The sequence below is a fragment of the Phallusia mammillata genome, chromosome 1, assembly GCF_965637545.1.
Source record: "Phallusia mammillata chromosome 1, kaPhaMamm4.hap1.1, whole genome shotgun sequence".
In the NCBI taxonomy this organism is placed as follows: domain Eukaryota; kingdom Metazoa; phylum Chordata; class Ascidiacea; order Phlebobranchia; family Ascidiidae; genus Phallusia; species Phallusia mammillata.
Window position 1 is genome coordinate 34,652,295 of NC_137252.1, and position 18,741 is coordinate 34,671,035.

An 18,741-nucleotide genomic window follows, 5' to 3' on the forward strand; every position below is an offset into this window, starting at 1 on the left:
TTTTTAACATTTTTTCATAAAGTTGTTTATGTCCAAATGCTTATGTAGTTCGAAAATGATTTAATCATACAAAAAGAGATTTTTGGTATTAAAAAGTAGATGACATACAGTTAAGCCTGGCTAGAATTGCACTGTGCTGCTATAAGTAGTAATTATGACAGCAAACATTGTAGCTGCAGCGCGTTTAACCTTGAACCGCCAATAGTGGCTTCTCCTTTTTCGCGTTTCATAACGTTCTAAATCTAATAGTGAATACCGGGGCACAAATGCTTTGTAAATGTGAAGGTGGTTTTGGCTTCGTGACTGTTCGGAAATTGTGTGTCAATTTTGTTTCAACAATCTCAACACAACTTAAAAATCGACTGTTTTTGCAGAAAAATAGCAAGCGCATGTGCCGTGTGCAGCGGACCGTGCAATGTTTACAATGACGTCAGCGCTTTTTTCTTCCGCCTCTCTCGCATGACGTCAAAAGCTCTTGAGTTGTTTTCATTCTAGTTTGCAGCGGTTCGTGCTGGAGATCGCAGTTTGTTGTTGGTGAAAAGATAGAGCAACCGGCGAAAGTTTATTTGTTTGGAAGCCTCACTGCATGACCGGTATATTTCTGTGTGCGATTTTGATTGCTTAAACAAAGATTTCTGCGCTAGGCTTAGCAAGATATTAATTTTTTAGTCGCATTTCCGTGTTAATTACGTTTTGTGCCGTATGTTTACATTACGCGATAAGAGTGTTATGATAAATTGACGTATGTAATTAAATAACCCGGTTATTGCTCCGAAATTAGGCCAATTCGTGCATTTATTATGATGTTTTATTGTGATGTTTTTATGTTTGTGAATTTTATAAGTTGAACATAATTATGTTAAAATTTACAAAATAATTTTCAGAAAAACTGATTTTTTTCTATAATAAAACATAATTATATTGCTTTTTGAATTGCTGATGATGGCATTTACCAAAACATTTAATAAGAACCTATTTATCACCTATTATATGCGGAACTTGTTCTTTTAGCTGTGTTTGTAAGCAATGCATTGGTTTTTGCAGTGCATTACAGTGTTTAAATCCAGTTAATTTTATTGGGTCAATGTGTAAGCTGTCATTCATGTTGTAACATGTTGCCAGTAATGATAGACCGCAAAATAGCAAGAATGACCAATTGAAACTAATTTTATGGACATCCCGACAAGGTTGACTATTGCTTTTTTACAGATTTAATTCATTTACTTTAAAATTTCATGAAGCATTAACAGACCGTAATTAAACAAAAACTGTAGCCCAGCGTAAGGAAAGGCAAACAATGGCTCGAGATGCTAATATTTGCCGACTTTTTGTCTGCGCCCGACCCCCTGATAATTTAGCTTTCGGGCCATGGCCAAACAGATAAGTTTAAAAGAACATACAAGAGAATTTTAAAAAAATGTTTGCTCGGAACACACATGTTAGGGGAGCAATTATCTCTGCACTTTCAGCTTGTATCATTGGACTACTGTATAGTTTCAAGAAATAGTCATGATAAATGATTGGCAAATTATAAAAAAATGGTTTGTTTAAAAATGAAAATCTGCAATAACTTTGCAGTCCAATATTCAATACATTACTATTGCTATATTGTAATAGAATTTTATTTTGGCTTAAACCTTTATAACATAATATTTTGTTTCTGACAGGCAGGTCATTTTTTGTTTATGTTATTTTTTTGTTTACTTTAAATATGCATCATGGTTAGTCACGCATCACTGGTCGCAGAACTCGCCGTGGTCAATGGAATGTCAACGGAAGAAAGGTTAGTGACCCTTTCGTGTACATTTTATTGGCATTCCTATGTTGCAGTGGTGTTGAAGGTGCTATTTGTGTAAACACAAGCATACTGCCATAACCAAGTAGAACTTTTAAGTACCCTTTTTGAAATGAGAGCACCTACAATGTGCAAGAATCATTGCAGAGACAATTACTAGATGTATTAGAGGCCCCAAACATACAATTAAAAATTAGCTGGATGATCATTAATCACATTAATAGGACTTTTGAATAATGTACACAAGACACAGACTTAAATAGTAGCTTTAGTATGAAACAAATTGCCTGCTTTTGTCTGCAACCTTTTATCAGTGACATAGTGATTGAACCTTTCTCTTTACTTTTCTGTGTATATAAACGCGCTTGTTTTCGCTTGTCTTTTAAATTTCTCTGATGATGACAAAAGTTTTTTGTCCAAACGTCTGTTCAATAAAATGAAGACGTTTTATTTTGTTTTATACTAAAACTTTTGAATAAGTTATTTAAAAAAAATGCTAGAAAGCTTTTTATGCAGTTAATTCAATATTGCAAACATTTTACTAATTACTGAAACAAATCTGTTTTTTTTTTGGTGCATCTAGGTATATTCTTTGATCATATAAATATAGTTGGTTATAACTTATAACTCGTGGCACATACTTCCTTATATTCATGCAGAATAGCTTCAGTGTCTGACCGTCTGTTGTTGCAATGCTATTAGTCATTAACTGTTTGTGGTATGGAAATGCGTGACAAATTAAGTCATGACTCTGAATTACACACATGCATAAGGTTCATAAGTTAATGCCAGTGCAACAACCAGTATGTAAATTGCAATTGGTGTTTGTTCATTTTATACATATATATTAGTTGAAGCAAACTATTATTTTAACGATATCTTGATTTTTTGCAATAAAGGTAATCTAGACATTTAAGAAAAAAACGAAAAAAACAAATTTTAACATTTAATGAAAACACAATTTAGCGATTATGTGTAATCTTTTTAAATTTGCCCAATTTGCCCAAAATATAAATACCCTATATCAGGGGCGGGCAACTTCTCCAGTCGGCGGGCCTGATAAGGGAAAATGAAGTACTTGGCGGGCCGGATTCCTGAATCGATACATTAATCGCGTTTTTATCCAGTGATTTAAAATGGATTTTTGACCACCTAAACCAGGGGTGGGGAAACTTTCCTAAACCAAATACAATCAAGTACGTCACAATTACAATACAGTCCAAACAATCTAACTGATATAACATAAATTTATTCACCTCAGCAAATTTAATTCATACACCACCGACTTAGATACTGCTGAAGCACTAACTAGGCTACACGTGTGAAAACAAAGGAAACCGTGAAAGCAGGCCAAACACAAGGTTGGCAGTTATGTCATAACAATGGACGTGTGGTGCAATGGTAACAACGGTGGGAAAGTTTGTTGCTATTGGGGAGCGTTACTGTCCGTTGCAACTATAATTATAGTTTATAATTCAAATTATAATTTGACGTAGTAAGCAAGTAGTGGGGGATTGCGGCAGACTGTGGCCGCGGGCCACATTATCATGTAAGACCAGAAACTGTCTGCGGGCCGCTCAAAATCACGTCGCGGGCCGGATGCGGCCCGCGGGCCGTATGTTGCCCGTCCCTGCCCTATATTCACTAAATTAGTGAAGAACAAAAGTAAATGTACGCACAAAAGGTCCAACAACGTATGTCAGATATTGTTTTATAACTTAACCCAACAAAGCATTAGCCCTTCAAAGTGTAAATAAACTGCTAGGTATTGATCAGAAAAGGTACAATGATTAGAAAGCAATCAATATTATTGGATTAGGGTTTGAGGTTCGGGTTTACCTAAACATTTAAACACTCTGCAATTACTTTGCAGATTAAGTAGAACTTAAATATATCCCTAAGCACATACATGGCTTTCGAATATTGCTTGGCTGTTGTAACTTTAATGGTATTTTGTTTGTAAATTGCTTGTCAGTTTTATAAATCAACAATGTCTGGATTATGTAAACAATATTAGTCCAACACAATGACACAAAACACTAAAGGTATGAAAACAGACTTCAAAACTATGGAGCATTTAACAGTTCTTAAATGATTTTTGTAAAATGTTGTAATTTCATTTACTACATTGCAGCTATCACATGTTGTTGCAAGTTTTTTTAACTTTTTTTATATGCTACAGGTTAAATCATGCCCAGCGAAGGAGGGCTGACCAAGTAAGGAGGTGGAATGAATACGATCAATCATACACTGCAAACAACAATAATGTTTCAAAAAAGAAAAGTATCAAATTTGGTGACTGCATCACGTTATTGGAAGGAGCAGCAAGGAACGATTATGATGAAGGTATTTTTGTGACATGTCAATCTTACCTTTTCATAATTTTTTTGTGAAATAAGATTTTTCTTGAGTTGACTACGCTTGACTTGAAATCCAATAGTCTGTGAAATTGAAATTTTTAGGAACATTAATAACAAATTAGGAATTATAAATAAATTATTTGCTTCACGGAATTTGTAAAAAAAGATTATTGTTTAAAATGTTTACTTAATTTTTTTTTTAATATTTAAACAGTATTCAAGAAACCCCAATAAAAAAACTTTACAATTGAGTAGAATTTTAGTCTCAGTTATTTTTGTCATTAAAAAAAAATTAACCATAATTTTCCTGCTTTATTTTTTACATATTTTTTAAATATTTTACAGTCAATTCATTATTAAAACACAAGGTCAACCCGAACGAGGCAAACGATGACGGGTTAACGGCTCTTCATCAGGTTAGAATTACCTCAAAACAAAATACACGCTGTCATAATTGTTTGGTAATCAATTGATTTTGTCTCCAGGCTTGCATCGACAACTTTGAGGACATTGTGGTGCTTTTGTTAAACAACGGGGCAAATGTAAATGCTGTAGACAGCGAGTTTTGGACGCCGCTGCATGCTGCTTGTACATGTGGACATACCAACATTGCGAGTGTGCTCGTCAAAAGGTGCATTTGTTTCCTACATTATATCAGTGGTGGGATTACAATTTTTTGTCAGTCGGTTCTGTCACAAAAGTCATATTTTTCAGCCGGTTCTTTCACAAAAGTCATATTTTTCAGCCGGTTCTTTCACAAAAGTCATATTTTTCAGCCGGTTCTGTTACAAAAAGTCCATTGGCAGTAACCAGCAATGCTAACCGGTTCACTAATCTCATAAAATTTCGTGAGACGGTTCTATAGAACCAAACTGCCTGAATCCCACCACTGCATTATATGTATGTTATTCACAAAACTGTTGGACATGGTTATTTTTTCCATATACCTTGGCTCTAAACTGCCTTTGTTTAGGCTGAAAAAATGATGTGGTATTTCATTTAATGTTTAATAGTTCTGGGTATAATGCTTTATGGTGAAAGAATTATGTCAGTATAACACTATACACAGACATCTTTTATAAGTTTAATGTCTAATATAGGTGACATGCTTTATGTCAGGGTAGTTGCAAACAAAAATTGTATTCTTTCACAAAGTATGATTATATATATTTCATTCCATTGCAAATTTTTATTCTTAAAAGAACACAGATTGCATCCTGCTGGAATAGTGTTATTTTTACACACCCTTATGCTTCTATTTCTTAAAAATCATTTTTACTTTCTGTTTGTTGAACAGAAACAACACGGTTGTTTGGGTTGTTTACCACTGAACAATATTTGTGCATAAAATTTTTGCATTGCAGCAAATGAGCAAAGGTCAAGACTTGTTTTCAAGTTGTAAATTTCTGATCACTTTCACTTTACACAGAACCAACATTTGTAAAAGATAAACCTTCTGTTGTTCACTTTCACCCTTACATAATGCCACAAGGTACAAAAGCACTCTTATGATTTAAGCAGCAAAAAAGAAAACATTTTCTTCATTTGTCCCATCTACTGCTTGCAGGAAAGGTTTTTTATCAATTGCATTGTTTTTAACGAATGTGTCGTTCACCTAGTGCAGGGGTTCCCAACACTGTGGGACAGTGGGCGTTAATTATGTTGCTTTTGATATATATCATCTACTGTTTTATAGCTTAAGCTACAAAAGCGATAAATAATGCTAGTTGCAAGCTGGTACACATGGCAGTACAGAGCGTCCAAGTGGTACGAGATCATAACATGGTTGGAAACCCCTGACCTAGTGGGATGCTAAACAAAATACTAGTTGCTTTTTCAAGAACTTGAATAGCAAATTTGTTAAATATGCAACCTGGTGGATGAAATGCTTGTTCAATATTTTGCATTATTTCTGTTATGTTATATTCTCAAACAATTTAAGAAGCTGTGAAGTGAGTACAATAGACCGCATTCATATTGGTTAAACTTCTTTGACATGTCCTTGCTTAGTCAGATTTCTGTCTATATGCCACAGTAATGTCACGAACGTCATGTTAACATGTTGATTTACATCATTTCAGGGGAGCAGACTTGTTAGCGTTGAACGCGGACAACAACATGCCTTATGACATTTGTGAAGAAGACGACACATTGGAATTTATTGAACTGGCGATGGCTCAAAAAGGTAAACATGTTATTTTCGGTCAAACCAAACACAGACCAACACAGTGTGTGAAGACTGAAATTATCTTGCTACAAATATAAAATATACTTTCACATATTATTGACCACAGTGACAACAAGGTCATAAAAAAACATGACATATATTGTTATTTTCCGTGGCAAGGATAAATAGAAATAGAAATGCAATCAATAATTGAATGAAATCTTGTATTTTTTATAATAAAGACCACACATTTCACTCAATTTCAAGAAAACAATCACCAGTACACTTTATACACATGATGTGTATTCATTTGCCTGAAAAACCAAAACTGTGTGATTGACATAATACAGATACAGAAGTTCCACAGCTAAGTGCAAGATTAAATGTTTTTGCAGCATGTCACATGAGGTCATGCCTCAGTGGAAATAGTGGAAGCTCAAAGCTTAGTGGTTAATGCTTGAGTGAGTGGCATTTTCCGGTTCACTTTGCACTGGGAAAAACCACTAAAACCTTTGTAGTTTGGTGTTGTTTTTGCCAATTTTGGAGAAAAAAATTAAGTCCTATGTTTCTTGTTTAGCCTTTGCTTGCCTGAAACTAGACTTCTTAACGAGCTTCACTACTTTTCCATTCCTGGCATTTGCTTTCAAATATCTGATATAACCCTATAGGGCTGTTAAATTCTTCGAGCTAAGCCTGTGATATAAGTATATTTAACTGTCTGTATGTAGCTATAGCAATTTGCAAAATCAGTCAAAACGCCAATTGTCAGGCATAATTAGGCGTACTTTTAAATACTAACCATGTGGAATCTCAAAAAGTGGCATGCAATGCAGACAGAAAGGTAGAATCTTTGCAATCTAAATAAATCTACATTATATTGACTTGCATGAGAAATTCACACATTGTTGTAACACATTGACAAATCTTCACAAAGGCTGTTAACATTAAGCCATTGTAAATCACCCAACTGAAGCCAGCACTTAAAGTGGTCAATTAAATTTGTAAAGCAATGTATGTTACCATGGAACTAATCCAGCTTAACTATGCGAACACCTGGACCAGTAAATTCAGAACATTATTAGGTTACTGTGATATGTTGTACAGGTTTTGTGCAATGTAGTGTTAAAATTCTAAAAAAATACCATTTAAGCATTAATGTGCATTTTTGGAAAAGACAATTTTGACCAACTTTTGGAACATTTTTATGGGTCCCTCTTCTTACAAACATTTGTCTTTCTAATTTTTGTCATTTAAAACACAAGTTTGTTTCTCATGTTTGGTCTAGTGGTTAATTTGTTTGTTTTTTAGTGAGACTATCTAAAAATGGGTTTCACAAAAACCTCAATAAAACATCCTAAATATGACAATTAATCTTATCTTGAAAAATGCAAAAAAAATTGTCACTTTTTGTTTCCACAGATTTTAAGATCAAAAATGCCTTTCTGTTAATTTTCCCTAATGTATTTTCCCAACCCTACATCATTTCGTTGTGACGTTATTCAGTTTTGTTTATGCCATATTTGGATCGTGTACAACATGGGAATTTATGTCAGAACTTGTCATTATGTCATAATTAAAACCACATTGTAAATTGTGTTTACAACGCTGATACATGTAAACCTTATTAGGAAACAAACTGTCAACAAGCTGTGCTTTATAACAGGATTTTTTTGTTGTGCTTAGGTTTTTGTAAATTAGAAATTCATTCACAGTAATTACATGCAAATCTTACTTTGGAAAAGCAAATTTGCAGGCAATTTAATACTGAAACCATTTTGTTTTAATACCACTAATCCAAAAATTTGCAATTTTGGGGAAATGCCACATCAAGATTTAATAAAAATTGTCAATAGAAGACACGTCAGTAAAGGTGTAACGTAAATTAGTGAACCCCAAGGAAAGTATGAATTTTATTACTAAACAGCAATGATAAAAAATTTAAAAGTATACATAGTACACATGATTGCAATATTTAAAAGTTGTATTACTATGTCACATCTTAACTAACAGTTGCATGCTGTACAAGCTTTTGTTATCATTTCTGTTGTTAAATTTTAAGAAAGGTTTTGATTTTAGGTCATATGCTTTGAAAGAAATAGGCAAACAGTAAAAATAGGTTTGTTTGTGAACACTAGAGCCAAGAGCTTCCAATAATTTTCTATTTACCAGGAAGTCAGGACTTCCACATAACAGTTAACGGGTCAAATTCTTGAAGTCGCTGACTTAGAGCCCTGACTCACGATATTATTTCATGCAACAATTGAAGTACATAAATAGTGGCAGCCCTGCTGGCATATTGCTTAGACAAAAATAACCTCAGGTCAGAACTGAGGTGTTGCTTTTTTTGAATCATGCATTCATTGACTAACAGTTATATTTTGTTGATCAGTGGTAATTTGGGACAGAAGGTCAACATTTTCTAAACTTTCAGTTGATAAGAAGTTAATATTTTTACCAATTATTATCACCAAATTGTTTCAATTGTTTAAAAACATGCACTTTCCAATATTTTAGTATCAGACTTTACATTTTTGCCATCCTTAAGTGAATGTAAAACAATGCAGTTTGACACATAAAGCTACATTGTCTGGAGAACATGTAATAAAATGTACTACAAAATTAAAAATTGTTACATCACAAACACATTTATTTAAAATTTGCCCATAAATAAATAAAAAATACGTGTCATAAATTAGTGTGTTGGGACTAAATTATATCCTAAATACCTGGCATAGGTAAAAAATGGAGAAAAATACTGAAAACTGAAAGGTTTGGCCAACATTACAGAAAAGTAACAATTAAGCTAAGTTTTAATGCAAATGCATATGCAAGCTATTAATCACTTCAAGGAAGACAAATATGTACTCAGCAATTTCCTAAAACAATGTGGTCCCTGTTCTCCATGTTAAGTACTGCTTAAGTATTTAATCTTGAGGAGCGGTTTGTTGGTTTTAACGGTGTACAAATATGATGCAGACATGGGCTGGAAATGTTGTTCAAATATTGAAATTGTTTTACTGTGGTTTGCTTAATTAGCAGAAATGATTTAAGAGTTTTGTATTTGCTGTGGTCAAATGCAATTTAAATTATATATTTCCTAAGGAAACATATATAGTTCAGTGATCTTGATTTTAGAGACATGTTTTTTTCTGTTTTGGGGTATGAAAAGTTGAATTTTATTTAAATACTCTAAGTTATGTGTAGGTGTTTGCTATTAAAGAAACAAACAAACACTCCAAATCTAGCATTCAAATAATAACATTAACATGTTGTCATGCTATTGTGTGATCAGGTATAAAATCAGTAGCATATATACATGGATAAGATCGAAACCTACGGTCTAATGAGTGATTGTTCTAACCCATTGTTCTTCCTGGTGCGATAAATAACAACACATCGTCGTTGTGTGCAGGAATAACACAAGCCCAAATCAACACAGCTCGGTGCGCAAAGGAGCAGGAAATTTTAAAGGAAGTCACTAAACTGCAAGAGTCGGGTGGTGACATCACAATGAAAGACAAAGCAGGGGCCACAGTGGTATGTGATGTCACAATTACTAATATATTTATAAGGTACTGCTTGGTTTCTGATAAGAAAAGATACAATTTTCTGCACACATTTTAGTTTGGCACCAGTTGTTTTGTATAATTTATGTAAATTTAACAGTAGACACTGGACTCAAGTTGGGCGCAAAACATACACAAATCTGTTGTGTATAATATCACCCGTGTGTTATAGAGTTTACCACAAAAACTCTACTTCAGTATTTGTGGTACTATACACATAATAAATTGGCAACATAAAGTCGACAGCAATTTTTTCACAAATATCAAAAAACCTTGCCCCATTAATAACAACTCCTCATAAATAAATACATAATCACCACTATAACTGCCACAGAGCTTGTGTATATTAGAGACAAATTCTATACACATTGTCTGTGCATTTTGCATGATTTCACCAGACACAATTTATGTTATTACTTTTCTACAAATTAAATCGCACCACAAACTTAGGCAAAATCCCCTAAGCAGTGTTTTCCACTGCCGAGCTCCTGTGTCACGATGATTCATGAAATGACACAGTTTCTTATGATGCAGTGTGATGAAGTCGTGTGAGTAATTTCCATATAAGCCATGTAGAAAGTAACTTGCTCACACAACTGCCTCCACTTGCCACCAGACACAAGCGTCAATGGGTTGTGATGTCACTATGCACTATTGTCTGACTAACAGTGGTGTTATGCTTTAAAAATGGATTTGTATGTGAATGAAATTACATGAAGTTTAGGGCACAAAACAACAAAAGTTTGTGTTTTCTTAACATTCTACAAGATTAATAGCTGTTGTCCGTTTCAATCACAACTAATTGCCGCTTTTTGCATGACATAAATTGGACAGCAGTAAAAATCTGCAGAACAATGCAGAACAAGTTCATTTGAGTTCATTATTTACGTCACTAATGGAATTTGAGTTCAATAAACATCCCTGTTGCCAAAATCTATTCCCTATTGTGAGATTAATTATGCATCGGCACTTATTCAGTTCAAATGAATTCGTGGCAATTCATTTTCATTTATGGCAAATTTTTAATAGAATTGAATTGTATAAAATGACAAAACACCTTTTTGGTGTCAATTTAAGGCAGAAAGGAAAGCGTGTACATCCAGTTAAATCAAGACAAATAATAATCGTTACAAGATTTTACTTTTTTACCACTTTAGAATTAGAATCTTGTTTCTATTCAATAGTAATAAACAAACTATTGGTTTTCACACAACACAAACTATCATTTGGAGGACTGCTTGATTTATTATAACTACCACCTTTAATTGTCCTGCCATACTATTATACTTTTTATTCTGCTTTTTTTATCATATTAACAAAATTTTCTATCATACAAGCTTCAAGCTAACGTCGGAATAAAACTACAATTGCCAAAAGAGCTCTATAAACTTGATATTAAGCCTGGCTGCAATAGCTTATATATGCTACAAGTTACTTTGAAGTTAACTTTTAGGCTCCTAATACAGTTTTATTAAACAATCAACTGTGTATCGCAGCTCCACGTAGCTGCTGCCAATGGTTACATCGACTTGACCCGATATTTTCTGCTCCACACAACTGACCCGAACATACAAGACAAAGATGGCTGGACACCTCTTCATGCCGCTGCATGTTGGTGTCAGGTTTGTAAAGTGTGGTCAAATGTTGAACAACCAAAAAAACTGCCTATGACAGACATTCACCGACAATGTTAACATAACATGGGTATAAGGGACTAAGCCTTTAAAATCTGCCCAAAATGCACCTTTAGCTTAACCTGAACAGAAATATAGGTATGGCTGAAACAAAGCTGCTTTGTTGCTGCTTGTACTGGCAAATGTTAACATAACATGGGTTTTGACAAAAGTCTTAAACATCACATTGAAACAACCAGACTAAATTCTGTGCTAAAAAAATACAGAGTAGTGGATGGTGTTCAGAATTTTGTTTCAAGGTTAATAAATAATATATGCACTGGTTTTAATAATCATAGTTTAAAAAATTACATGATGAAATAGCTTATGAAAAATTTTTCATGTGAATCTCATCAACATTTTTTTCAAAAGATACGGAGTGGTTGTGTTAGTGTTTGCTTTAGTGTGGAAAATTATTAATGGACTTCTGAAAATTGCGAAACCTTTTATCGTTTTGTTTAAGTATTATAAAAGTTTGAAATCCTTTGATTTTTTTAGTTGGAAATTGTAGAAATCCTTGGGGTTGAATTTCAAGCAGATCCCTCCATCAAGAATAACTTGGGGGAAGTACCAAGCGGTAAGAACTGACATTTCAACAATTAGTTACACAGACACAGTTATATTACATGGTCAAAGTCAATGTACCTACAAGCAGGTCACTGTAACAAAATCTAAAATGCTTGTAACATTCCAACTAAACACAAGGACCGGCATATTGTTGCTTAAACATGTTACCAAGTCCTTTTTAAAGTATTATAATTTTTAAGAGTTGTTGAACATTAATTGGCCACTTGTAACAGGTTGAAGTTTGTCTGAGTTATTTGAAGCCTCTTAATGTGGCAGCCTGGTTTTGTGTAGATCAAGTTCTGTTCAAGCTGTGTTCAATTATTTTTGTTTAATTTTATACCTTCATGCATGAATTAATGTTCGTTAAACAATTTTACGTAAATAATTATTATGGATGAATTGCAATGATTAAAAACACAAATTTGGGATATTTTTTTTTGTGTTTTTAATCAAATTTGTCCAAGTAATTCCATTTAAATGTCAACCATTTTAGTCAAAAGACACAATAAATGGCCAATTTTGATATTGAACCAAAACTTGAAATTCCAGTGAATGTTAGTAAAGATTGAGATAATTTCAGATGTGACAGAGGATGAGGAAATTAAAGCACTTCTGGCAAAACTAAAAACACAGAAGAAGAAAAAACCAACGTTACTTTTCCGACGCAATAATCAACCTGGAAGTACAAGAGTTAACGGAATAAGGGGGTAAGTGTATAATAAACCGATAGCCTTTTTCAGGTTTTTGCAAACTATCATTGCAGGCATGTTGAAACACAGTATTTAATAATGTTATGCCTGTGTTTTCCACTGACGTTAACATTGAGTAGGATCACAAATGCCTACAAATAGGTATAACCACACCAAGTTTGGACAATTGGCCCGTTTTGATAAAGTTAACTAATGTGATTAGACTTTTTATTGCATATTATAATAAAAAAGGTATCTGCTACCAATTCTGCATTAAAGCAACCTTAATTTGCCACACTTGGAGATCCTCTAAATTTCAAGTAGGTCACAGTTTGTGATTCAGTATGCCATGAAACAAAATTTACAATCAATCAGATTGAGATGAACCAAAATTTTCCTGTTCATGTTAAAAAGTAATCAATCAGCATTTACTGAATTTGCTGCAGACGATAGCACTGTGGCATAGTTTTAAATCAACATTGTCTCTTCCTTATTGAAGAACTGATGTGGGTGTATCAGTATGGACAACATCTATGTGGGTTTAAGTTTTCAAAACAGTCACAGAAATATTTGTTTGCAGTTGGTCACTAAAACAATACCAATTCTTTGGCAGTGCACACAGTCATAAGAGGATTGGTTTTGTTTGGCCACTGTTTTTTCAGGCTTTAAATGAGTTCATGAAATGCTAATTATGTTACTCCTAGATTACATACAAAATAATGTAGTTTCTTAGATGGTTATATAGTGTGGGGCAGTTATTAAAGATGATAAACATTCTTAAACCATACAAAATAAAAACAACACAAATTGAAAAAGGGTAATAGGTTATCTTATCATGCATTTAACCTTTTCAGAATTTCATTTCCTCCTGTCGTTACGCAATGAAGCTCTAGTTTTCTCACGGAACCACATTAACACTGATTAAAGTAGTAAAATGCCACAAGTATTTGACAGCCTAAGGCATTCTTCATATGCTGCTAGTTATTGTCAAAGATATATGTGCATAGATTTCATGAGAAAACTTAGGTTTCACCAAAAAATAATTCTTGAAATCTGTATTAAGTGATCTGCATTTAATGTAAATTCTGCATTGTACCCCACAATAAAATATTTCGGTTCATTGCAGACAAAAAGGACTTGAGGGACTGACAAAATTTTTAAAAAACATTTTGTTTCAACCCCACAAATAGTTAAATTTCTTATGTGGGGTAATTGCAGACCAAAGCTAGACAAAAAATTGTTTTACATGATTTGTGAGGCTGAAAAATTTTTTTTAAATATTTTGTTTCAACAGGCAATCTTTTAAACGGATGAGCAGAAGAGACAAAAAGCAGGGAATTTCCGCAGTTGAAGCAAAATCCGAAGCACAGTTTTGGTCGGGAAGTCAGGATTCCACAGAAGCTGATATTGTAAGTGAACCATTTCTTACTAAACAAAACTTTAAGAGTTTTATTCTCAGCTAATTACATACAATGCTTACGTTGGAATATCCAGTGTAAAAAGCAGACTGTTTTTTTGTTTTGAAATGTAGTGGTTTTGGAGTGTGGTAGTGTTTTAGATTTCGAAACCGTTTCTTCAAAAATCTTTTCAACACTTAAACACTAATTTCCGAAACTGTTTAATCTCTGTTTATACTTTTTTCAAACATGTATTTAGAATATTTTTCTGTGTGATTTTGATTTTTTAGTAAACTTTTCTAGTGTTTCTATGAACTTGCTGTCCAATGCGTCTCAGAACGCAAAGGAAACTAAGTAATTTTTTTAATGACTTTTGACACCAACTTTTTTCCTTACTTGTGAACTTTGTTATACTCTTCATCTTTGCACAGTCGGCCGCAAAGAAAGGCTTCAAACTGTTCTCTTTGCCCAAATTCCCAACTCGTAAAAAGAAGGATAAAAAAGAAAAGTAATACTTGTGTTACATGGTAAGCTTGCAACCCCATTATTGGTGGAAAGTTCTGTTGAAAACATGTCATGTCCAATCGCTTCATATGTTTTTCATTGTAACCAGAAGTTGTGGATTTTTGGTCATTGCAGACTTGATTTCATGCTTACTGCTCACATCGCATGAGGCCTTTTTTTTGTTTGGAAACTTTTTTGTTTGGTTCTGTTCTGTAAATGTTTGTTTTGTCAGTTTATGAATTTCTGTTCTCATGAAAAATATATATTTGCGTTTGTGTATGTTTTTATATTGGGTAAATTATTTTAGTTTTGCATTAAATTTTATCACTAAATTTCATGTTTTTGTTTCTTTTCTATTTCAAATATATTATTTCTTAATTATGAAATGTGTAAGCTTTTAATATTTTTGCTTAAACCTCACTAGGCTTTCATTTACATAGTCATTAACAGCTTATGTCGATTTAATCAATTTTCTGGTAAAACGTAATAAAAAATGTAAACTGTTTTGTGCTACTTTTTAAAATGAGCTCATGCATTATTTAAAAGAAAAACATGTCACCTATTTGTTCAGTGCTTCATAGCCAAATGTCCAATTTTAAAATAAAAACACCCAAGGTCATATCAATGTCACTCTATTTTTTAACATTACTTATTTTCAATCCAGTCACTGACCACGCCCACTCCTTCGACCAATCAGCTTCCGATCCGTATCACAAAGTCTGGAAACGCCCCCGCACCTCAACTATCGCCCGACGATGACGAAACGCCGCCGCGTGACGTCACAGACAATGACATCATCAGCAGTGACGAAACATTCGTGCCAACAAAACTCGACAACGGCAACCGAAACGGTTCTACCGATCCGGATAAAAACGGTTCCGCGCCCCAACAAGGGGAAACCCTGGCTGACGTCAAACGTCGACGGGCGAGAAACATGTCTGACGTCACAGGTGGTGATGTCACTGATGACGTAATAGTCAGTGGTAAGCTGAGCGAGCAGGAGAGAAGCAAAATTTACGGGTCCAAGCGCCGCAAGAAGAAGTCGTGTGCGATACTCTAACGCTCAGGATTAAATCGTTGCGAGCTGAAGAGTTATTTGGCGAGATGGTTGCTATGCCGACGGATAAAAATGCGATATTTTGTTTTTTCTCCTGATTTAGAAATTCTAATGCGACGTTTTAGTTCCAATTATTTTTTTCTTCTGTTAATTTTTTGAAGTTGCAATTGCTTTAAATTCCGTTCTAGGCCTGCTGTCTGCGTTTCATCTGTTTCACAAACTTAACTGATCGAAAATCGCACGTTTTGCGTCCAAGTTTCACACATTACAACCCGGATGAGATAGTCATCCATCATTCTGCCACCAAACAAAAGTTTCCGTGGAAAACTTAACGAAACCGAAAGTCCGTGCTTTCTGTTTGATACAATCCCCCATTAAGAAGCGCACAATGCACGATTGTTTCATCATTAGGGCTTGTTTATAACCAATATTTAAACAAAACTATCAGCGTACCAGGGCAGTGGTCTGTTGACAGTTTTTTCTTACGACTAAAATTCAGAAATTCGAAACCGTCGTTTACAAATCTCATGTGGTTGTTTACTTATTTTATGAACATAATTGGCCGTCAAACAATTTTGGGCCATTGTAAAACTTAGGTGTGAGCAAAATTTACACTTTATTTCCCTAAAATGCCCCAAACCTACGAAACTCCCCGAAGGTTTTTGTGAAGTAAATCCAAAACAAAAACTGAGATAATGTACAAAATATAAACATTCTATTGTCACCTGTTACGAACAATAGCTGTTGTTGTTATCAATCACCATTTTACATTGATGATTACAATAGCGATTGTTGTAACAACAGCAATATAATGTATTTATTATGTACAAGCGCTTTGGTAGTTTCGATTTTGATCGCCTGAAATTTCAACACCATCAAAGAAAACACGATTACGATAATGGAGACAGAACAACCCACGTTTGTCCCCAACCAATTAAAATCGCGTCCCAGATGTCTTTGTCTTCTCTTGTGACGTACAAATGTGTTTGTGACGGAGCTTTTGTTAAGGTATTACATCGATTTTGTGACGCAAACACAAAAGACGGTCGATTTTGTTTACAATGTGCAATTTGCAGTTGATAAGAATTGTAGACGTAAAGTAATAGTTCCGCAAAAATTGCTTTGATTTAAAAGCCGAAACCCGATGAAAAACTTTCTAATTATTCTTTTTAATACTTTGACCGAATCGCACTTTATTGCGCTTAATTAATTAGACATTTACGTCGTACAAAACGTTGTGACATAACATAGCAAGTAATGACAGAACAATGGCTCTTACATTCCGAAAAAAATTCCAAACTTACTAAGAATATGTGTTTAAATACCGCGTTCGTTATTTTCTTTACAATTGAAATATCTGATGCGTTTACACGGCGCATCAAAATTCGTTTCTCTTCAACTTTTCATTTCTCCTTGTTATTTTGTTTCCGTGGTATACATGATGTATTTCTGTGCAATTTTCGAACTTCAAGGTGTCATTTAACGACGCGAAAAAGTTCCCACTAATGGTTAAGACGTCACAGACGCTGTTGTGAGCTCATAATCGAACATGCCGCTATTTTTCCGCAAAATTTGAGCGATGGTAAACTAAGGTACATTACCGCAAAAACGCACAAGGTACCATGTCAAAGAAACGATACAAAATTGCTGCACTAAAAACGACACACAAAGCATTTTTATGTAGAAACATGCTAGTTTTTTGCTCCAAAAAGTCGTAACGATACAAATTCTTGCTTAAGTTTCAACCTAAGAATTACCCCCAACTTTTACGCAATTGGACGACTTTGTACCAAGTTTTGTAACCGTCAACTGCATGAAACTTGTTGAAAAACCAGCTTTGTAAACTCTATATTGTTCACGTCACAATTGCAATACTCACTACTGCCACCAAGCGGCCTATATTTTCACACTTAATAGAAGCAATGAGCCACTTGAAGCCCATAAGCCGTAGATATGCATTTAAGAATCACTGTAAATTGATGTTTAAAATCCCTTTAAGACGTTTGCACCCCGCAATATTGTAAGTTGTTTGTCTGTAAAGGTCAGATTGTGATCATTCCCTTACTTGTGATCAAATAGCACTTTTCTCCCATTTCTGTTCGACGCTCCCTAATTTATTGTTCGTAACTTTGCTGCGTCACCTTTTTCTGATGACTATGCAATTGTAATATTGCGTTCGTCATCATCATCGATTGTAATAAATTTATGACGTCAAAGTAGCGTTTGTTTCAAAATAAAAGTTAAGGAGATTTTAGCAAACACTTCAAGGTAACTTAACATTTCCGTGGTAATGTCACATCAACCAATAGTTTTTCGCGTAAGTTGCAAGTTAGGCTACATTCTGGAAGGGACAAATCACATTTGCTGACAAAATTCAAAATCTGACGTAATATTACTGTGGCGTCATAATAGAAAGTTAACCTTTGTGAAAAGTGAGCACACGAATTTTTTCTCAAGCTATTATTTGCATTTTATCTCTTTGCACAAATATTAGCAAGAATTAAAACACCAAACTAAATCTTCAATTTTTTTAAAACTTAAACCACTATTGATGTATGGCAAAATTTTATCTTGACAAACAATAAAACTGATAAAATCGTTTACACGCTATATAGTTTAGGAGCAAACATGGTAGGTGATCTATCCAATCCAGTCAAGACTATTGTTAATGTCTATTGACGTAACAATTACGTTTGTTTGTGTAAACACTGTCAAATCAAACCATTCAAAGACAAATACATAATAGCAGAGGTGGGATTCAGCCGGTTCGCACCGGTTCTGTAGAACCGTCTCACGAAATTTGATGAGATCAGCGAACCGGTTAGCATTACTGGTTACTGTCAATGGACTTTTTGTAACACAACCGGCTGAAAAATGTGACTTTTGTGACAGAACCAGGGGACAAAAAATTTGAAATCCTACCACTGCATAATACCCTGATTTAAACACAACACAAAAATAAAAGA

The 18,741-nt window shown here is 34.1% G+C and overlaps 1 protein-coding gene across 1 annotated transcript; it reads left to right on the forward strand.

The window, feature by feature from the left end:
* Positions 1–1,634: 1,634 nt before the first annotated feature.
* On the forward strand, positions 1,635–17,995 carry LOC145228574 (protein phosphatase 1 regulatory inhibitor subunit 16B-like). Its single transcript, XM_080093681.1, has 11 exons — positions 1,635–1,783; positions 3,978–4,141; positions 4,501–4,571; positions 4,641–4,786; positions 6,237–6,340; positions 9,735–9,859; positions 11,385–11,510; positions 12,060–12,138; positions 12,709–12,835; positions 14,112–14,226; positions 15,383–17,995. Exons 1-11 carry the CDS (start codon positions 1,719–1,721, stop codon positions 15,776–15,778), a joined length of 1,518 nt encoding a protein of 505 aa, XP_079949807.1. The 5' UTR covers positions 1,635–1,718; the 3' UTR covers positions 15,779–17,995.
* Positions 17,996–18,741: the final 746 nt, after the last annotated feature.